Source organism: Taudactylus pleione, unplaced genomic scaffold (assembly GCF_031769625.1).
Source record: "Taudactylus pleione unplaced genomic scaffold, aTauple2 ptg000114l, whole genome shotgun sequence".
Lineage (NCBI taxonomy): Eukaryota > Metazoa > Chordata > Amphibia > Anura > Myobatrachidae > Taudactylus > Taudactylus pleione.
In genome coordinates this window covers 27,496,131-27,519,136 of record NW_028284516.1, presented here as the reverse complement: position 1 = coordinate 27,519,136, position 23,006 = coordinate 27,496,131, and the positions used below count along the sequence as shown (strand labels likewise).

The window sequence follows — 23,006 nt, the reverse complement described above, 5'->3', positions numbered from 1 at the left end:
ATCATATTTTACCTCATAACTTTAAATATATTTATTAACAATTTACCTATACATAACATAAGTTTAACTCATCCTAGTAACCCCTACCGAGGGTTGCACCATGATCCAAACAATTTAGCCCTAATCTTTCCAAGCATGCCCCAGGTCAGTGTATCACGCAAGCTACCCACACACAGTTGGTTAAACCACATCACTTTATGGTTGCCTTCAATGAGGTCTATACTGTGGAAAGTAGGACTATCCATTTTATATGAAATAAAGTTCTCACCAAAAAGTATGGCTTAGGACAAACAGAAATCCCTTCAAGAGGCTGAAACCTATTAGTATATAGTCCAAGTGGACCAATTTACTGTCCTCCGCAAATTTCTCCAATTACTGTAATTTCTTATCGCTGCATATTGCGGCAATAACATTTTTTTTTTATTTTTTTTTAGGGCAATTTATGAAGATTCTTTTGCCAGTCCTGGAGATGAGTGAAAAATAGAGAGCTTATATTATTACTTTACTGCTGGGTTCGTACCCGGCTTGTCTAATGTTCTTGGGACAAAAATGTTGCCTATAGGTTAATGGCTAATGCCATCTAAATACAGTATGTCTTTAGCTATTGGGACTAAGGGCCTGATTCAGAACCGGTCGCTATTTGCAGTCGTTTGTTAAAAAAAAAGGGGTGGCTATTCAAATGAACCGTTCGCTCTTTGCGGTCTGTTCACGCCTCTAGGTCTGAACGAGCGAACAAAACTTGCGGTCGTTTTTTGGGAAACTACGCCCCCTGACCGCTCGCATCCTACGTCATGTCCGCTATTTATTAGATTAATCGAGTACATCGACCAGGGTATGAGCTGCTCGCTATTCTTGTGGTTGGTTTTTGCTACCACAATTTTGCGAACGGTTCTGGCTATAAAATAACCCAGTGACGTGCTCAATGACGCTGCTGTTTTAATTATGCACACCCATAAAACGCCCGTTTTGACCTTTAAGCACGCCTGCGATCGGATCTCCACTCCCCGTTTTCAAGCACCTTCCCCTGTTACCACCCACATACGCCTCTTTCTGTCACTCAAATTATCAGGCATTCGCTATTTTGCGAGCACATGAATTTCGACCTCACTGACTGGTTCACGCATGCGTATAACGATCCGTACGCATGCGCAGTTGGGCAAACATCACTTGGAGCGAACGAGCGGCCGCTTACGAGCGGCTCTGAATCAGGCCCTAAGCTCTCTGATATCTGCTGCAGTACCCCTTAATACATAACCCCTTTAATGTTGTGGAAATCCACTGCAAAATACTTTAATAAATAGACCCCTTGAAGTTAGATGTGTGGCACTTTACAGAATGTACACTGTGCTGAGCCAACATGCAAGTAAATGCAAACGGTCAAACTATCAAATTGCTAGGAACCTCTGACATCACAAAGTACCTCAAATAATGCATGCAAATGAAGAATTATCAAGATTTATGTGCCTCTTCTAAGAGATGTAAAACCTGTCATCAATTTCTAACACTAGGGTTACTGAAACAGCACTCTAAATCGTAGGTAGTTTGCTTGAATTAAAAAGCCACAATTGCGTCCAAGCAGCAACAGTAGCATATGGACCTGGTTTATTCCAGGCAGTCGTCAAATTACTTTATGTCCAACTTGTTTTAACTATTTATTTTATTGCCAAATATTAAGCATTAATAGCCCGCCAAAAACCTTGCATACTGCATGCACAGCTCCCCATCTTGTACAGCTCCCCATGAAGAAAAACAAACTGTTTGCTTAAACACACAAACACAAAAGCATAACATACTGTTTACATGACTGACTGTGATGGCTCTGCTGTACCTGAGTTCTGCTTTCTCTAACAGCCAATCACAGGCCATTCTCTAGCGCTGAGGAACGTTTTCATCATCTGCTTCCTGCACCTGTCACTGACAATTCGCAAATACGAGTAATACTGTTTCCTCTGCAGGCGTCTTCAAATGCCCAAATACGTAATTTCTATACTTTGTCTACGATAGAAGGCCCACGCCCTGTTTGGTATCTGTATGGGAAATCTAGTGTCTAGATAAATGGTCAACAGGCAATAGGTTGACTGTGTCAAATGGTCGACAGTTAAAAGGTCGAAGATCGACGCAAACTTGGGTTGTCAGGCTGAAATGGTTGCATGGTCAAATGGTCAACACAGAAAAGGGTGACACATGATTGTTCTTGATTTTTGATTAGGATTAGGCACTTACCTTAGGGTTAGGCTGAGGAAGGGGACAGGTAGATTTAGGCACTAGGGGGAGGGTTAGGATAAGGGTTAGGCACTTACCGGAAGGTTATGGTGGATACATACCTAGCAGATATATCTGCAGATCGAGTGATCTGCAGATATATCTGTAGATGGTGGTCGTTCATATACACTGAACAACCATCATCTTCCAGGTAGCCACGGGTCCCCTCACTGTGGCTGCCGCTGCATGTGTGTGGACGGTCGGCAGACCACCCATACACACTAGCCAATGGACAGATATGTCTGCAGGTATATCTGTCCATCGGCTGTGCAGTACAGCCGACGCGATATGTCTGTGAACGACGACGTTCACTGACATATCGCTGGTACATACTGGCCGACGGGCACCAGATATATTGGCCGAATAATTGATCGGCCAATATATCTGTCAGTGTGTACTCAGCTTTAGGGTTAGGCATGGGGAGGGGACGTTTAGGGTTAGGCACCAGTGTGGATTAGGGTCTGGCACTAGGGGGAGAGTTAGGGTGAGGATTAGGGTTAAAACAACAAAAAATACATGTGTCAACCTTTTCTGTGTCAACAATTTGTGTGTCTGCCTTTTGACCCTGTAAACCGTTTGACCCTGTTGACTTTATTTCATGTCGACCATGTAGCAGTTGACCATTGACCCTGTCAGTCTATTGCATGTCGACCATCTGGTATTGACCTATTGACTGTCTATTTATTCACTGTCGACCTTTTATACCATACCCAACCTGCCTCTCCAGCCACAAGCAATTGTAAATGGCAGATTGACACAAATCTTCATGGACACATATATACAGTGCGTGTGACCACTTTGCAGAGCCATGCGCAGAGCAAAATCACGGTACGCAAGCTGGTGTAGTAATCACTCTGCATCACCCCCACTGGGTGTATCACCTTTGCATTTTGCAATATATAAAAAGGTTGCTGACAGACAAACTACAGTAACACAGGAATGCAGCTTGAAAGCCAGATTGGAGAGGATCCAACTTGTGGGAGTTCAAAAAGTTAATCACGCAGTTGAAAATGTTAAAAATAAAATTCAAGAGATAACTAAAATATTACATAAAATCACCTTGGGTGTCCTGGATATTCTTTATTATAATTCAGCTTATGAAAGGTAACAGGGCCGTAACTAGGGTGGTGCGACCAGTGCCATGGCACAGGGCACCACAGGGCAGGGGGCGCCGTTCGGGCCTGTCAATTTTCTGTTTATTATCATTCTAACTTGTAGCTTCCTCTTATTTTATCCCCAGCATCTCCTGGCCTTCTCATCTATTCCCTGGCCCTTCCCCATGAAGCCAGGGCCCTTTTTTGGGTGTGTTACTGTATGTCCCTATTTAAAAAAATGGGGGGGCGCCAATTCTCTTTCTGGCACAGGGCACCATAAAGTCTAGTTACGGCTCTGAAAGACAATATACAGTACAGTACGCTACGATCTACACTATGCAACACATGCTAAGGGTAGGCACATGCTTTATTACTTATTAGTTTTTGAAAACAGTACATGGCAAAGATATATTTTTTTCCATCTAGATCCATTTTCCTACAGATGGTCAGCAATTGCTATGATATCACTGAAACAGAATGAAGGGGGTAGGTTATTGTTACACAGACCAATGAGCACGTTGCTCTTAGGGGGTTGCCCAACATAACCGTATCTATGTTCATACATACAACAATAAAGTATAGGCTTTATTAATGTTTGCCTAACTGCCCTTTCCTAGCATTTAGAAGGTAGTTTAGCGAGGTCGCTTTCCAGAAAGACCAGCATTTTCTGGACAGTGTAGGTGCAAATATGATGATGATGACATTTGGTAAATTCTGCGCATATGTTGCCAATGCAGGGGCGTGTGTATATTGATATGTGTACGGCTCCGCATATATATGTTACTAGTGTATGTGCTTCGTTTTCATAGAAATTTACATCCGTTTTGCTACCAAGTGTCCACTAGCTGCTAAAAGATAATTAGTTGCTATGAACAACTTCTCCACTTTATCTCTCTCAAAGGTTTGATAAATCTCCCCTTAAAAGAGAAGGGCCTGTGTTTTATGGTAAAACTTATTCTGACTTAGCCGCAAGCAGTGGGAGTGGAATTAGTTTCCTCCAGACCTACTGTGTCATACTTAGGGGAAGATGTACTAAGCCTTGCAGAGAGATAAAGTACCAACCAATCAGCTCCTAACTGTCCATTTACAGGCTGTGTTTAGAATTTGGCCACACCTGACTTTCTGCACCTGTGCCTAAAACTGATGATGATCTTTATGTATGAAAAGTGCTGTATATAGCTTGTATTGCTGTTTTAACAGAGGTAAATTATTCACTTTACTGTATCCTTCTATCAGGGCAGAAGCTAGGATTTTTGTTTGTCACCCGGTCAAAGGCAGTAACTTGGCGCCGCCCCCTCTGGTGTCTCTACATCATTCTGTGTCCCCTTTCCCGTACCTGGATCCAGTGGCGTAAGTTCATCCCAGGTGCCCGGAGGCAAGATAAATGTTGGTGCCCCCCCCCAAAAAAATTAAAATGTACCACCCCCCAGCACCTATGCCAGCCCCAACTTCTTCCCCCCTATGCAGTTCCCCCAGTAGTGGTCCCCCTGTGCAGTGCCGCCTATGTAGTGACCCCCAGTAATGGTCCCCCTATGCAGTACCTCCAGTAGTTGTCCCCCTTTGCAGTGCCCCAGTAGTAAGGGCCTCTGTAGTGCTCCCAGTAGTAAGCCCCCTATAGTGCTCCCAGTAGTAAGCCCCCAGTAGTAAACTCCCTGTAGTGCCCCCAGTAATGCCCCCTGTAGAAAGCCCCCAGTAATGCCCCCTGTAGTAAGCCCCCGTAATGCCCCCTGTATTAAGCCCCCAGTAATGCCCCCTGTAGTAATGCCCCCTGTAGAAAGCCCCAGTAATGCCCCCTATAGTAAGTCCCCTGTAGTAAGCCCCCTGTAATGCCCTCTGTAGTAAGCCCCCTGTAGTAAGCCCCTGTAATGCTCCCAGTAATGCCCCCTGTAGTAAGCCCCCAATAATGCCCCCTGTAGTGAGCCACCAATAATGCCCCCTGTAGTGAGCCCCCCCCGCAAGCGCGCACACATAAAAAAAACAATACTTACCTGAAAACACCGCTCCAGTGCTGCTGCCTTCCGTCCCCGGCGCCCGCTCCACGGAACTATGGGAGTGGCGTCATGACGTCACTCCCATAGAGCATCGTGGGACCCGGAAGCGGAGCTCAGGAGTGAGCTCCGGTCCTCCGGCTACCGCCGGTGTCAAAGAGGGAGACGGGCGCCAACTGGTAACACACTCAGCGGGCCCCCGGCAAATAGGGGGTCTGACCGCACCCCCCGTATTGATGCTGCTGGAGGCGGAGCGCCAATCAGCGGTGCTCCATCTCCATAGCAGTGCCCGGAACGGCCTGGGGGACAATGGAGCCAGGTGCCCCCTTAAGGGCTGGAGCCCGGCGGCAAATGACTCCATTGTCTCCGGGAGTTCCGCCACTGCCTGGATCTTCTCCTAGCTCCTCCTTAATGCAGCGGTGGTGGCAGGCACCTGACACACTGTTTGCATCACCTTCCTCAGCCAGTCCCCATCACCTTCCTCAGCCAGCCCCCATCACTATCCTCAGCCAGCAACCAGCCCCCATCACCTTCTTCAGCCAATCCCATCACCTTCCTCAGCCAGCCCCCATCACTATCCTCAGCCAGCAACCAGCCCCCATCACCTTCCTCAACCAATCCCATCACCTTCCTCAGCCAGCCCCCAGCCCACATCACCTTCAACAGCCAGGCCCCATCACCTTCAACAGCCAGGCCCTCACCACTGTAGCAAGCCTCAGGGGTCGATTCAGACCCGGACGCTAAGCTGCGATTGCTCGCATCCAAAAGGGGCCGGGTATGCAAATTCCGTAATCGCACTGTCTGTTGTAAGGACGTCCTCTGTGTCTTAGAGAGCGACGGCAGAGTGAGCGCACACCGGTATAAAGGCGCCCACTTTTCTTTCTTAACAAACGTCATATCCAGGAAGTGTATGATTAATCAGAACCATCGAGAACCATCGGAGCTGCACGCAGCGCTTGAGGTAGACCCTACTCCACTGCAAGCACTGTGATCACTGCAGGCTGAAATACAACCAAGTGACATGTACAATGATGCCTCCATGTGAATTATGCACACCCATAAAACACTGTTTAGACGCCCAGACTAAACAGACGCAGCACCACTACCCCGTTCACAAGCATCTTCCCTTGTTACAACCCACAAATGGCGCTGTCACTCAAAGTAGCGCTCAGTCTTTGTGCTATGAGCGCATGATTCCTGATCGCAGTGACTGGATCGCGCATACGTACTGCGATGCATGCGCAGACGGGCGACAATCGCCCATAGCGTGTGTCCGTGGCTTAGCGTCTGGGTCTGAATCGGGCCCTCGGTTCTGGCTGGGACATGCTGCGACGTGACCTATGACGTCACACCACCACATTGCTGATTTCCTGAGCCGCGACTGAGCCTGCAAGAGCCCAGTACAGTGTGCACTGTGCATGCATTGCATGCAGAGGGAGCAAGGAGAGAAGGGAGGAGTGCTCCTCTCTCCAAACCAGGGACGGACTGGGGCTGTAATTCAGCCCTGGCAGTCCGCCCTGCATTCGCGTGTTTAGAGGGGTCGTGGTTTAATCAAGGGGGCGTGCCGTGAGTCATACCCTCGTCTCTCCCCGGCCCAGCACAGCAGCCGCCGGCCCATCCATGCGTCCACCCCTTCCGTCTCCGTGAAATTATAGTCATTCCTCAAGCCGGTCCTTAGGCCATCGGCCCTTCTGGCATATGCCAGAAGTGCCCGATGGCCAGTCCGGCCCTGCTCCAAACTGTAGCACTACGCCCCCAATGGGGTGGCACCCCCGTCTGGCTGCACTGGAGCTGGTCTTGCAGCGTCCCCTCAAATCCGGCACCTGGGTCATGTGCCCCTCTAGCTCCCATCCCCCCCCTAGCTGCGACCCTGCTTTTATCATTTTTTAATTTCCAAAAATGTTTTCCTAATAAATAGTACAATACAAATAGCTAAATGAAAATGATATTTTTGCTTATGTAAGGTTTACTTATTCATAAAGGTTGCTTAATTTGCAAGAGATTTTGTGAGACAGATACATTTTCCGGAAAGGATTGTCAGATTTTTGTAATCTTGTGTTTCTTCCACAGAGAGGAAGAAAGGAAGAAATTAAATTGAACTGTTGTACGATTCAAAGTAATTACTTGGCAGAATTGGTTTTAATCAACTGACAAAGGGCCTGATTCAGACCCACTCGCGAGCGGCTGTCCGCTCGCAAGTGGGTCGATGTTATGGACTGAGCATGCGCACGACGGAGGGAGCTCCGTCGTGCGCATGCGCCAGACGCGACGAGCGAAAGAAAGTCCTTCGCTCGTTGTGTCCAATCAAAGGGGGCGTGCTGTCAATGTTGATTGACAGCACGCCCCCTTTGGTAGGCGTTCCGGGGGCGTGCCTCCCTGACGGGGGCGTTCCCACGGGAACGCCTCCCGTCAAAAGCCGGCCCACTGACATCACTAGTGATGTCAGCGGGAGTGATTTTGGCTCTGATAGAGCCAAAATCACTCCGGAGCTTGCGGTTGAAAATCTCAACCGCAGGCTCCGGCTCGCAATTTTGATGGTCGCGATGGTCATGGCCATCAAAATGCACGCTCGTATAGCCTGTGGGTGGTGACCCACAGCTATACGAGCGTCCAGGAGGACGCTCCATTTTCATGGAGCCCGGCCCTCATTCAGAGCGTGCGCTCTGCTCAGAGCGTACGGCTCTGAATGAGGGCTAAAAGGCCCTCATTCAGAGCCGGACTGAATGAGGGCCGTCCTCCATAAAAATGGAGCGTCCTCCTGGACGCTCGTATAGCTGTGGGTCACCACCCACAGCACATACGAGCGTGCAGGATGATGGTCGCGATGGTCTTCACCATCGCGACCATCGCCAGTGCGACCAGAAGCCTGTGGTCGGGTTTTTCGACCACAAGCCCTGGAGTGATTTTGGCTCTATCAGAGCCAAAATCACTCCCACTGACATCACTAGTGATGTCAGTGGGGCCGGCTTCTGATGGTAGGCGTTCCCTTGGGAACGCCTCCGTCTGGCAGGCACGCCCCCGGCACGCCCACCAAAGGGGGCGTGCTGTCAATCAACATCGACAACACGCCCCCTTTGATCAGACACAACGAGCGAAGGAAAGTCCTTCGCTCGTCGTGTCTGGCGCATGCGTACGACGGAGCTCCCTCCGTCGTGCGCATGCGCAGTTCACACCATCGACCCACTTGCGAGCGGACCGCCGCTTGCGAGTGGGTCTGAATGAGGCCCAAAGTGTATTACTAGCACTGGATATCCTTCCTGTGAAATTATCTTGAAAATGTACTGGGCATTCCTAGGCGGCGACAGGGAGGTGGCTAAGGGGACGCACAGTTATGGGCCTTCTTATGGAAGTGTCGCAGGCGTATCGCTAAAGTGGTTCCATACACAAATGCTTAATCGGAGGCCAAACTCAGATGGGAAATCTGTACCTGCCATGGGGCTGGTGCAAGTTTTGATGGTGCGACTGATGGTGGCGTCTAAAGATGCACCAAGTGCTATTACAGCATCATTACAGTCACTCAAAGTAGTCTTTGCATATTCAGAGGCACGCTTGTACACCACAAGGGCTGATGCTTGCATTAACATATAGTCAAAGGCACGCTTGTGCACCACAAAGGCTGTTACTAGCATTAACATATAGTCAGAGACACACTTGTACACCACAAGGGCTGATAATAGAATTAACATATAGTCAGAGGCAGTGGCGGAACTCCCGGAGACAATGGAGTCATTTGCCGCCGGGCGTCAGCCCTGAAGGGGGCACCTGGCTCCATTGTCCCCGGGAGCTGCATGGAGAAGGAGCGCCGCTGATCGGCGCTCCACCTCCATTGGCGTAACTACGGAGGGTGCAAGGGGTGCGGTCGCACCCCTGCACCCTCCATTTGCCGGGCGCCCGCTGAGTGTGTTACCAGCGGGCGCCCGGCTCCTATCCTACTGGCGGTAGCCGGAGGACGGAGCTCCCTCCATCTTCCGGGTCCCGCAGTGTACTATGGGAGTGACATCATAACGTCACGCCCATAGTGCAGAGGAGCAGACACCAGGGATGGATGGCAGCAGCACTGGAGGATAAGGTAAGTGTTTGTTTGTTTTTTTGTGTGTGTGTGCGCGCGGTGGGGGCCATCACTACAGGGGCCTACTAGGGGCAACTACAGGGGCTCACTACTGGGGTCAACTACAGGGGCTCACTACTGGGGGCAACTACAGGGGCCTACTACTGGGGGCAACTACAGGGGCCTACAACTGGGGGCAACTACAGGGGCCTACTACTGGGGGCAACTACAGAGGCCTACTACTGGGGGCAACTATAGGGGCCTACTACTGGGGGCAACAACAGGGGCTCACTACTGGGAGCAACTACAGGGGCCTGCTACTGGGGCAACTACAGGGGCTCATTACTGGGGGTAACTACAGGGGCCTCACTACTGGGGGTAACTACAGGGGACTCACTACTGGGGGCAACTACAAGGGCAACTACAGGGTGCTCACTACTGGGGCAACTACAAGGGCCTCACTACTGGGGGCAACTACAGGGGCCTCACTACTGGGGGTAACTACAGGGGCCTCACTACTGGGGGTAACTACAGGGGCCTCACTACTGGGGGAAACTACAGGGTGCTCACTACTGGGGGCAATTACAGGGGCCTCACTACTGGGGGCAACTACAGGGGGCTCACTACTGGGGGCAACTACAAGGGGCCTCACTACTGGGGGCAACTTCCGGGGGCTCACTACTGGGGGCAACTACAAGGGGCCTCACTACTGGGGGCAACTACCGGGGGCTCACTACTGGATGTACTGCATAGGGGGACCATTACTGGGGAGCACTACATAGGCGGACCACTACTGGGGGCATTATATAAAAGGAACTGCATAAGGGGGGCAGCTGGGGCTGGCATAGGTGCTGGGGGGTGGTACATTTTAGTTTGGGGGGGCACCAACATTTATCTTGCCTCCGGGCACCTGGGATGAAGTTGCGCCACTGGTCATAGGCACGCTTGTATGCCACAGGAAGGGCTGATACTAGCATTAACATATAGTCAGAGGCACGCTTGTATGTCACAGGAAGGGCTGATACCAGCATTAGCACATAGTCAGGGGCACGCTTATACATGACAGGAAGGGCTGATACTAGCATTAACATATAGTCAGAGGCACGCTTGTACACCACAAGGGCTGATACTAGCATTAACATATAGTCAGAGGCATGCTTATACACAACAGGAAGGGCTGATACTAGCGTTAGCACATAGTCAGAGGCACGCTTGTACACCACAAGGGCTGATACTAGCATTAGCACATAGTCAGAGGCACGCTTATATGCCACAGGAAGGGCTGATACTAGCGTTAGCACATAGGGGGTCATTCAGACCCACTTGCGAGCGGCTGTCCGCTCGCAAGTGGGTCGATGGTCCCCACTGCGCATGCGCACGACGGGGGGAGCTCCGTCATGCGCATGCGTGAGACCCGACGAGCGAAGGACTTTCCTTCGCTCGGAGTGTCTCATCAAAGGGGGCGTGCTGTCGATGGTGACTGACAGCACGCCCCCTTTGGTGGGCGTGCCGGGGGCGTGCCTGCCAGATGGAGGCGTTCCCAAGGGAACGCCTACCGTCTGAAGCCGTCCCCACTGACATCACTAGTGATGTCAGTGGGAGTGATTTTGGCTCTGATAGAGCCAAAATCACTCCTGGCCTTGCGGTTGAAAAACCCAACCGCAGGCTTTTACTCGCAGTTCCGATGGTCGCGATGGTCAAGACCATTGCGACCATCATTCTGCACGCTCGTATATGCTGTGGGTGGTGACCCACAGCTATACGAGCGTCCAGGAGGACGCTCCATATTAATGGAGGTGGGCCCTGATTCAGAGCGAGCGCTCTGGTCAGAGCGTCCAGCTCTGAATCCGAGCCATAGTCAGGGGCACGCTTGTACACCACAAGGACTGATACTAGCATTAGCACATAGTCAGAGGCACGCTTATACGCCACAGGAAGGGCTGATACTAGAATTAAGACACATTGGGGTCTATTTACTAAGCAGTGTTAGGAGACAGAGTGAAAAGTGATAAGGTGCCAGCCAATCAGCTCCTAACTGCCATCTCACAGGCTGTGATTGAAAAATGACAGTTGGGAACTGATTGGCTGGCACCTTATCACTTTTCACTCTGTCTCCTAATACTGCTTAGTAAATCGACCCCCTAGTGGCAAATATGACAAAAGATGTTAAAGCAGGTGCAGCAGCGTAGGACGCAGAATGAGCCCCAAACATTGGACTGGTCTGCCAATGCCTTGCTGTATGTCTCCAGGGTACTTATGTTGTCAAAGGTCTTATTGGCACGTACTGTACTTGGATGGCTCCTCCAGCTACTACTGTTCACAAGTTGATTGCATTGGTGAATGATAAGGTAGGCAATGAGCGAGTTGTTTATATGGGGTGGAGCTGTTCTCTCAAATATGTGAGTTTGTGACTGTCTAAGGCAGGGGTGGGGAAACTTTTTTCTGCCGAGGGCCATTTTAACATATACCAGTATAACATTATTCTGGGGCTCGGTGCAGGTCATGTCCCCTTTGCGGTCTGGGGATGCTCCAGGTGGTACTGCTGCATAGATTCTGGCTGCATTGTGCCATTCTAGGCACCCTACTAGCCAGATGAGGCTAGCAGAAAAAAAGCCCAAAGGGCCAAACCAAATTATTGCTCCCAGTAATGCCCCCTGTAGTAAGCCCCCAATAATGCCCCCTGTAGTGAGCCACCAATAATGCCCCCTGTAGTGAGCCCCCCCCGCAAGCGCGCACACATAAAAAAAACAATACTTACCTGAAAACACCGCTCCAGTGCTGCTGCCTTCCGTCCCCGGCGCCCGCTCCACGGAACTATGGGAGTGGCGTCATGACGTCACTCCCATAGAGCATCGTGGGACCCGGAAGCGGAGCTCAGGAGTGAGCTCCGGTCCTCCGGCTACCGCCGGTGTCAAAGAGGGAGACGGGCGCCAACTGGTAACACACTCAGCGGGCCCCCGGCAAATAGGGGGTCTGACCGCACCCCCCGTATTGATGCTGCTGGAGGCGGAGCGCCAATCAGCGGTGCTCCATCTCCATAGCAGTGCCCGGAACGGCCTGGGGGACAATGGAGCCAGGTGCCCCCTTAAGGGCTGGAGCCCGGCGGCAAATGACTCCATTGTCTCCGGGAGTTCCGCCACTGCCTGGATCTTCTCCTAGCTCCTCCTTAATGCAGCGGTGGTGGCAGGCACCTGACACACTGTTTGCATCACCTTCCTCAGCCAGTCCCCATCACCTTCCTCAGCCAGCCCCCATCACTATCCTCAGCCAGCAACCAGCCCCCATCACCTTCTTCAGCCAATCCCATCACCTTCCTCAGCCAGCCCCCATCACTATCCTCAGCCAGCAACCAGCCCCCATCACCTTCCTCAACCAATCCCATCACCTTCCTCAGCCAGCCCCCAGCCCACATCACCTTCAACAGCCAGGCCCCATCACCTTCAACAGCCAGGCCCTCACCACTGTAGCAAGCCTCAGGGGTCGATTCAGACCCGGACGCTAAGCTGCGATTGCTCGCATCCAAAAGGGGCCGGGTATGCAAATTCCGTAATCGCACTGTCTGTTGTAAGGACGTCCTCTGTGTCTTAGAGAGCGACGGCAGAGTGAGCGCACACCGGTATAAAGGCGCCCACTTTTCTTTCTTAACAAACGTCATATCCAGGAAGTGTATGATTAATCAGAACCATCGAGAACCATCGGAGCTGCACGCAGCGCTTGAGGTAGACCCTACTCCACTGCAAGCACTGTGATCACTGCAGGCTGAAATACAACCAAGTGACATGTACAATGATGCCTCAATGATCATTGGTGAATGATAAGGTAGGCAATGAGCGAGTTGTTTATATGGGGTGGAGCTGTTCTCTCAAATATGTGAGTTTGTGACTGTCTAAGGCAGGGGTGGGGAAACTTTTTTCTGCCGAGGGCCATTTTAACATATACCAGTATAACATTATTCTGGGGCTCGGTGCAGGTCATGTCCCCTTTGCGGTCTGGGGATGCTCCAGGTGGTACTGCTGCATAGATTCTGGCTGCATTGTGCCATTCTAGGCACCCTACTAGCCAGATGAGGCTAGCAGAAAAAAAGCCCAAAGGGCCAAACCAAATTATTCCGAGGACCTTATACGGCCCCCGGGCAGGAGGTTCCCCATCTCTGCTATAGACTGTTATAATCCATTGTATGATAATCTATAATGAAGTGTGCAGGGTTTAGAAAATCATGAATTGTCAAATAGGAATTCCCGTAAGGCAGGGGTGGGGAACCTTTTTTCTGCCGAGGACCATTTTGACATATATAACGTTATTCGGGGGCCTGGTGCAGTCCACACCCCCTCTGCATTGCATCACATGGGGGCGGGACTACAATTTCCAATAATTACAGCAATGCCCGGAGCATTCTGGGGATGCTCCGGGGAGGTGTAAGGGCAGCGTTGTGACAGTCTGAAGCATCTTAAGGATGCTCCAGGTGGCACTGCTGCAGAGATTCTGGCTGCGGTGTGCCATTCTGGGCACCCTACTAGCCAGATGAGGTTACCAGAAAAAAGCTGAAAGGGCCAGGCCAAATGATTCCGAGGCCTTATACGGCCCCCGGGCAGGAGGTTCCCCATCTCTGGTCTAAGGGACAGCTTTGGTTTAGAACAGGCATGTCAAACATGCGGGCCGCATGCGGCCAGAATAAACATTTTGTGAGGCCCGACAGTGTGGGCCCACATATATATAATGTGCGGCCCACTTGCCTGCCACGATCAGTGCTCAGCTCCGATCGGGCAGTGTTTACTTTATTTAAAGCTGGCAACACTGGTCTCTGAAGCGATCAGAAGCCTCTGATCACTTCAGAGGCCAGCATTCCCAGTGATGCAGCGTGAGGGTGACGTCATGATGTCACCCGCGTCTCCCGTGATGAGAGGAGCCTGCGCCTGCCGCTCTGGATCTAATTAGATCCAGTCAGCGGCAGTGTCTACGTGGGACGGTGGGAGTGAAGACGATGTGGACTGGAGCGTTGCCCAGTGGCCATCGTGAAGAAAGGTAAGTACTGCACAGGTGAGTGGGGCCTGTTCTATATTGGTAGGGGGCACAACATAAGAGGCTCTGCATGAGGGGCATTACTGTGGTCTCTGCATAAGGGGCACTACTAAGTACATTACTGGGGGCTCTGCATAAGGGGCATTACTGGGGGCTCTGCATAAGGGGCACAAAATAAGGTGCATTACTGGGGGCACTGCATAAGAGGCACTACTAAGTACATTACTGGGGTCTCTGCATAAGGGGCACTACTGGAGGCACTACTAGGGACATTATTGGGGGCTCTGCATAAGGGGCACTACTAGGGACATTACTGGGGGCTCTGCATAACAGGCATACTGGGGGTTCTGCATAAGGGACACTACTAGGGGCATTACTGGGGGCACCGCATAAGGGACATTACAGAGGACACAATATAAGGGGCAGTACTGGGGCACTGCATAATGGGCACTACTAGGGCAGTGCATAAGGGGCATTGTATAATGGGCACAAATTCAGGGGGCATTGCATAAGAGGCACTACTACAGGGGGCAATGCATTGGTTTTTATTAATAATAAACCTTTTAATATTTGTTGTGACCCACACACTCTTAATACCCGGTTGGTATTTTGAGTTTGACATGCCTGGTTTAGAGGAACTGCGTCTTATGAAACAAATTCACAGTCGGGTTTGCTGCTATTCTGTCTTGCAGTAATGAAACACAACTACATATGCAAACTCTGGAGCTAGAGCAATTATGAGGCTTCAAGATAAATACATAAACTATAATTACATTAAATAAAACGCTGGTCCCTCCACACTCCCAGTGGCTCCACCACCAAAGCACTCACACAAAGCCTTAAATTAACTAAGCTTATGTAACACAGGGTGAAACATGTCTGGAAACCTCAAACCTAAGGGGTAAATATGTTTTTGTTTCCTTTTGAACAGATCCTTCTAAAGACCAAAATAAACTGTATTATCTATTAAGTTGGGTTATATTGTTAACTAATGTGTGTATCCAAAAGAGGGTGGGTATCCACTGTTACTTGAAAAATGAAAGTACAAATGCCACTGAATTTACAACTGCGTTTGACATGCAGTACCCCCAAATGTGTTTAAATTTATTCAGAGAACCACTAAGATGAGTAATTTAAGATTATTAAATATAAAAGAAAAAGAAAATGTGATGTATGTTGTGTTTGAATTTAACATTGTTCCGTAGGGAACCAAACTCCAAAATCTACATCTGTACAGATGACAGGTTTAATTGGCATTGCACGTCTACAGATTTTTGTGGAGAGGTTTCTGAAGACCAGAAAACAGAAAAAATCTGATGGAAATCCTCGTACATAGTGATAATGTTGTTAGATTTAACGTGATGACTCTACACTAAAGCTAGCCAGACAGTGTTTTTTTGTTTTTTTTTTACCGATGTCTTTAAAGAATTAACATCGTATTCCTGAAAGTGGTTATAACTCCAGACAGTTCTAATAGGAAACAACGCCAACAAGCTCAAGTGTACAGGGAACATAAAATTATTGCTTTCCTATTTTCATATTTAATTTGTTCATAAAAATACATTCTCTCACTTTTTGAACTTCTTTAGCGTCAACCAGTCTGGGACTGGAATGCCTTGTCTGCCAGAAGTGGGGGCTCATCCAACCAAAAACTCCTGAAGGAAGCTTTAACCGCAAAGGAACTGCAGAGCATGGAAAAGCATCTAGCTGGTATGTGCTGGAAACGATGTTAGGTGGATGGGAATGTTCACCAGTCTTGGGTTAAGGGGTGTGTGCTCAATAAAATATCCAGCTGCATTTTATCAAGGGGGCTTCTTTCTGCTCTGTAACATTATGTAAGCTGTGTTATCAGTAGAATGGGCAACAGCACTTTAAAACCTTTCAGCTGATGGTGAAGAGTCCGTTTTAAATCCATATGCCTCTTTTCAGACTTTATCTAAGTAATTTGGTTAATTAAAAAAAAAAAATCTGAATTTGTTTTAAGAATCCTTACAGAAGATGTATTATTAAAGCTGTGGAATGTATGAATGCAGTGTTTGAGACAGGTCAGACTTCACTTAGAGGTTGCACGATCTTCTCCAATGCTCCCGATGTTTACGCTATTGCACGTCATCCAGCGGCTATGAGAAGACAGCAGTGGGCGCCCCTATGCTCGGCTGAGCTTAGGAAGGCAATAGAATATCTTCACTTTTGCGAACTGTGAGAGATCGCAGTTGCGATTGCATTAGCGTGCATTTCGGAATCAGGGTACCTGTGTAAATAATAAAAATGTAAATGACATAAGCATACTTCGTGCCATATCTACTATCGCCATCCTTTGATAGCGATAGCATGGGAGGACAAATGGTCGCGGTACAGGTATCTTTGATATATTCTTTGCTCATGGCACATGCACTGACCACATCCAGCAACACATGGTGAAGGCCCTCTCAGATTGCGGGGAATGAGATATAGGGAATATCTGCTGTTTTCTACAGATTTGGGGATCTTTTACATTTGATAAATAGAATCCTATATCTGGATATTATTTTTTTGCAAAACATCACACTTGATTAAACATGAAGTTTGTTTAGATGCGAAGGGCAGTAAATTATGTATAGGTGAGGATGCTCATGGATACTGTTTATTCAGGGGAATATAGGGTTGGAATTATAGGAAAATCATTTCAAGTAAAAGATTTTCACTAGCAAAAACTGGGAAAAGCAGGACACCTGGAAGAGTCGGCTGTATGTAGGAAATGTTCCAAATTTCAATTAGGCCAAGTTTATTAGCATGTTTTATAAAAACGCTTTATAAGTTGAAGTTCATTTATCTTTTAAAGTAACTTTCTTGGTGTTTATACAAAATGTAATGATGTTAGTTTTTTTTTCAGAATGAGGACTAAGGCCCTCATTCAGAGCCGCACGTTAACAACAGTACGTTCGTTGCGTTCCGATGTTGACTAACCGCGCATGCGTCGGTGTTACACTGCGCATGTGCGTACGGCAGATTGCGAGTTTTTTTTCTCTCGTTCCTAAAATAGCGTACAGGAAGTGACATGTCAAATGTGATTGACAGAACAGGGCGTTTTTGGGTGTTGACGGGGGTGGAGATGAAAAAACGCAGGCGTGGCGAGGCGTTTTTGGGGCGTACATACATTAGCAGATGCGAACGTCAAATGTGTTCGGACCGTCTCATACGTCACTGGAACATCCGCTTTCCCTTCAAAATGCTCGCACAGCTTAGGGTCAGGATTACTCGACCACATTGGCGATGGCCTTCTCCTCCGTCCCTGGACTCAAGGATGGTGCTGCGATTAATTGCGGCTGGTCAGTAAAGTAATTAGTGTTGGATTGAAAACCGGCTTGGTATGTGTTTGGAAAGCAGTTTATTGGGATAGCACAAAAGCGTACGCAGGTGGAAATCAGAGCTGCTAATGTCATGATTACACAATCAATTAGCGTACATTTTTGGTGTTTTATTTTGGCCACAATTTGTTGGTTATGGCCTATTGTAACAATAATGTCATCATGTTTTAATTAGCTCCCCTTTTTTTTGGTTTACTGTGGAATTTGCATCGCTATGTGATTTTTTAAACGTTCCTTAAAGAGGCCTTTTTTTTTTTTTTAAGAGGGTCAGTTTTTGCCTTTAGGGCCAGGATTAAATGTAACCCATTTGTACAATAATGTCACAATACAATGTCAGTTTTTTGTTTTAAATTTATTGTTTAAACACAAACAAATTGGCCTAATATTTTGTTGCCTTTTTTTTGTGGCAAAGATATTTGTTAAAAAAAAAAAAAAAAGCCATAACTGGTAACATAAACGTAAATACCAAATGTAAAAAAATTTCACAAGAAAGGAGAGGGAAGTTTTGACCAGAAAGGAATATGAGCCAAGCACAGAAGGAGTGTGGGAAAAGTCGCCATTGCTGTCACCGTTTTCTCGCCCGTTTGGCTGGGTGAGGGTGGGCGCCAGACCGGGTCCGGGATGCCATCGGGCTGGCCTGTCCAGAGGCAGATGTTGTGGCCTCTGGACTAGGCACAGGGCTAGGCACATTTGGAGGATTGGCTGATGTTGTGCCAGAGGTGGAGGATCCGGATGTTCCGGCAGGAAGGGAGGTCGGCTCCACCATGTGCTGGCGAACGAGCTGCTCCAGGGCATCGGCGATGCGGATGTTGGCCCTGGTATTTTCCGCCAGGGCCTGAGCAATGATCACGTTGGCCGCAGCATTTTGCTCCAGGGCCTCAGCCACCCGTATCAGACTGGCGTCCATCCTCTGCAGAATCTCCGTATGGAAATCCGATTTAAAATTGAGTTCTGTGAGGAGGCCCACTGCCTGCGAGGGGGCACGCCCTGGACTGGCTTCTGCAGGGTCCTCAGCCGGATGTACTGGTTCCTCCCCTGCAGAGCCAGCAGAAATTCTGCGGCCAAGGCTCCCCTCTGGAGCAGACTCATCCGCCTCTGTCTCTGTTAGGAAAAATGCGAAAAGACTCACATTAGAATCTACATATTGGCACAATAGCATTTCAGAGTTGGTGACATCACAAGACTTACCTTGGCCAACATGAGGAGCCGCAAAGTCTGGCATGTCCGTATCCATGTTGGACACGCCAAACACCTCCACAGCCTGCACACACCCCTGTGCCAGCTCTTCTAAGTCTGTCAACTCCAATGACACAGGGGTGGGACCCCCACCTGTCCCCCTTGCATGCCTAGCCCTGTCGGCAAGTTTTTGCTTGAGACGATATTTGAAGTCTGCCCATCTGTGGAATGAAATTGGAACCATTATCCTTTTTTTTACAATGGGGTTTGTTTATAGGATGGGAAAGTGTTTACTTACCGCCGTTTGACATCCCGGGCTAGACGGACATAATCACCCACCCTATTGACAGCAACGGCGACCTCCTCCCACATTCTCCACTTCTGGCTTTGGCTCATATTCCTGGCTGCCTGGGGCAGGATGTCAACGCACTTCTGGATCAAAACCTCCATCTCCTTGCTTGTGAAATGTGGCTGCCTTTTTTTTTTGGCAGCTTTGGCGGGTTGACTGGGGCCAGCAGTCTCTTCCATGTCATCCTCCTCACCTATTTGGGTAAATATGCAGATTTAGCCACTTCACAACTTGCACAATATTATGTTTAAAAAGAATCATTGAGACAAAATGCATGAAGGCCTTACCGCCGGATTTTTGGCCATTGTTTCCCTGGTCTGAAGCCATGTCTCTGCTTCCAGAATGAAATCAACCAGAAATTCAATGTGATTTCGTGACGTATTTATACATGCGTCCTTAGTTTGCGGCCGCATCATTGATTGTGCGTCCCTATGATTCATCCTTAATTTGTGCGGGAAAATAAACACTATTTATGGCTTGGTGTGTGTGGAGTCGAGGTTGGGTTGTTGGATTGTTGGCGGTTAAGTTGGTTGGATTTGGTTGTTTGCGGTTGGAGGATTTGGCAGAGTTGGTTTTTTTTTGGTTTTGCTACAGTTGTTTTGGTTTTACGTTCGCATTTTTTTGCTTTTTTTCCCCATCCTTTCCTGATTTGGTAAGTTTTGTGCAGTCTAATTTGTGGCCAATTGGTGTCTACTTCTGGTTTTTGGTTAGCTTTTTTTTTTTTTACACTAATTTCTTCTTTTTTAGTTTGTTTTGGCTTTCGGACCCAAAGACCTTTTTGTTGGAAATCTTATATATTCGAGTTGGGTAAGTCCATTTTTTTTCTTGCATTTGCGAACTAATTAACGCATTTTTGACTGTTGGTGTAGTGACTTGCATTTGCGAACTAATTAACGCATTTTTGACTGTTGGTGTAGTGACTTGCATTTGCGAACTAATTAACGCATTTTTGACTGTTGGTGTAGTGACTTGCATTTGCGAACTAATTAACGCATTTTTGACTGTTGGTGTAGTGACTTGCATTTGCGAACTAATTAACGCATTTTTCGAGGCTTATTCATCATGTAAACCAGTTTTGCTTTTCCCTTTTCCATTTTTGGGGTCCATTTGAACCCTATTTGACGTACGGTGTGCAATGTCGTTTTCATCGATGGCCAAATGTGTGTTTCGCCTATTTTATGATCCTTTTCCCGGATCCTGAGGGCAGTGATGGAGGCACTTTTCAAGCACCTCCATCATTTTATTAAAATGCCTTTGGATATGGGTGCCCTTAGTGTGGCCAAGGCCAATTTTTACCAAATAGCTGGCTTCCCACACATCATAGGGGTTGTGGATGGTACTCACATACCACTTCAGCCTCCAGCACGGCTGGAGGCAATATTTAGAAACCGTAAACACTATCACTCCCTGAATGTAATGGTGGTATGTGATGCCTCCCTCCAGATCCTGTCCCTGAATGCTAAATTACCAGGAAGTGCTCATGACTCCTTCGTCATCCGGCAATCAGGGATATGGCAGAAATTAACCAACCTACAAGCTGGTGATGCGTGGCTTCTGGGTAAGTGGAGACCTTTAGTACATAACAATGTTAAGCTTGATACACAGTGTTCCTGATGTGGTCTATTTTTTTTCACAGGAGACAGTGGATACCCTTGCATGTCCTGGCTGCTCACTCCTTATTTGGCTCCCACACCAGGGCCACAAAGTGCGTATAATTCCGCACTTACAGCCACCAGGCAAGTGGTGGAGCGCTGTATCGGCCTTTTAAAAGGCCGATTCAGATGCCTCCACCGCTCTGGTGGCGAGCTCATGTATGTGCCGGATATGGTGTCTAAAATTGTGGTCCTGTGTGGGATATTTCACAACATTGCCATAAGGAGTGGTGTCCCAATGCAGCCAGAGGATGCCTTACCTGAGGATGGCCCCCCCGAGGTTGGTCGAAGGTCAGTATGTGGGGGGGCCATACGCGATGATGTGGTGGCCAGATTTTTTAGGTAAGTTTGAACAAAACTACAGTGTTTATACCTAATGTGTTTGTGTTTGTTTGCGAACATCTAATTTTTTTTTTTTTTTCTCACCATCTTCTGTTTGTTCACATAATCTTTGGCACTCCAACGCTCACTACTTCCTGCTACCCTTACCAAACCTGGATCTGGTCCTTTTGGGCATATATTCTGGAACCCATATCGCAACGCCATGTTTGTGGAATCATGTTGGCATGGTCCTTCGTCAACCAGTTCTTGATTTTTTGTTTTTATTTAATTATTTCTTGGTATGTGTTGTATTTGAATTTATCACTGTGTTCTTTTTTTGGGAGTGACCACTTTGTTTTCTCTGTTATGTTGTGAATAAATGTTTGGAGAGTGAAATGGTCTTCCTTTTTTGGGACGTTAACAGCAAGTGTAACCAGGTTAACACAAGTTACATTTGACTAAGGGGTAAACCAGTACTGACGCCAGTTGAGCTAAACTGAAATATGTTTTCAGCTTCCCAACCCACACCAAAAGGAAGCCTGGCCCAACCTTGGGATTTGTAAGATTGGCCTAAGCAGCTTGCGCACCAACTAGGAACCTGTAAAATGTAGAAATATGTAATTGACACTACACCCAAAAAGGGAAATGACATTGTTACTGTTATGTGTTTCTTGTGTCTGTTTGACATACAAAGACAAAACACAATCTAACTTTTAAAAAAGGGAAATCCTTGCAGGAACAGTCTACTTATGTCATGCTAAACTATCTTGGTTTTGGATTTAAAAAATGAGCCACAACGTATATTTGTCTGAATAAATTTATTTTGAAAAGATAACAAAAATAAAAAAACTACTGCCGAAGGAGGCCAGACAGCCGGTCGAGGGCCACCAGAATGCCGATTACATGTTGCCGCATCTGCCCCACACAATCCGCCACCTCTTGCCGACGCCTCTGTTCCTCTGTGGGTGAGAAAAGTGTGTGGGTTAATACAACAATAGGGAATCCACATTAAAAAAAAAAAACCACAACCAAATCACTCCTAAACCGAAAAAAAAAAAAAAAAAGGGGGGGCTGGCAAAAATACAAGGCCTAGGTAAAAATTCCCACAGGTATGATATGTGTATGTTGAAATCACCAGGAAGAGGTAAAGGCAAACCTTCAAAATCACCAAAAGTCAAGCCACAAAAATACGAAGAAGGGCACGACACATGATTACATACAAACAGTTTGTGCTTTAAAAAAAAAAAAAAACATACCGGGAGCCAAAACGGGAGCTCCGGAAATACCTCCATGATCCTCCTCGGAGGATCCGTCATTCCCCAAAGAATGGGGAGGAGTTATGATGGACTCCGGGGAGGGGGTAATTGGAAGAGGGGTGGGTGGAGGAGAGGGGGAAGTGGGACGGAGGGGAAGGAGGCCCGACATTTCCGGGAGAGGGTCTGGGAAGGATGGGGAGGAGTGGGGAATAGGGGAAAGATTTGGGGTGGAGTGTTGGCTGGGGGTTGGGGATAGTGGCCGGGAACGCCGTCTGGACGGACGGTGACGGCGGAGTCTTGGCTGTCCCCCTAAAATATGACAAAGAAATTGCGGTTAGTTTATGGACAAATCCGGGCAACAAAACTAAAAACAATAAAAAAAACAACAAATAAGCCAAATAGCAGTAGAATGAATAAATCAGAAATAGAGGGAAAACATGCACACGCAGATATGAGTACAAATAATAAATAGGACAGACAGGAAAACATGCACA

The 23,006-nt window shown here is 48.0% G+C and overlaps 1 protein-coding gene across 2 annotated transcripts in view; it reads left to right on the top strand.

Moving 5' to 3' along the window:
* Window positions 1–23,006, top strand: part of CUNH8orf34 (chromosome unknown C8orf34 homolog) — a 351,910-nt gene that overhangs the window by 259,108 nt on the left and 69,796 nt on the right. For both annotated transcript variants that reach the window (XM_088471481.1, XM_088471480.1), the window contains exon 11: window positions 16,001–16,121. In XM_088471481.1, coding sequence (XP_088327607.1) covers window positions 16,001–16,121 — 121 coding nt within the window. The remainder of the gene's footprint in view (window positions 1–16,000; window positions 16,122–23,006) is intronic.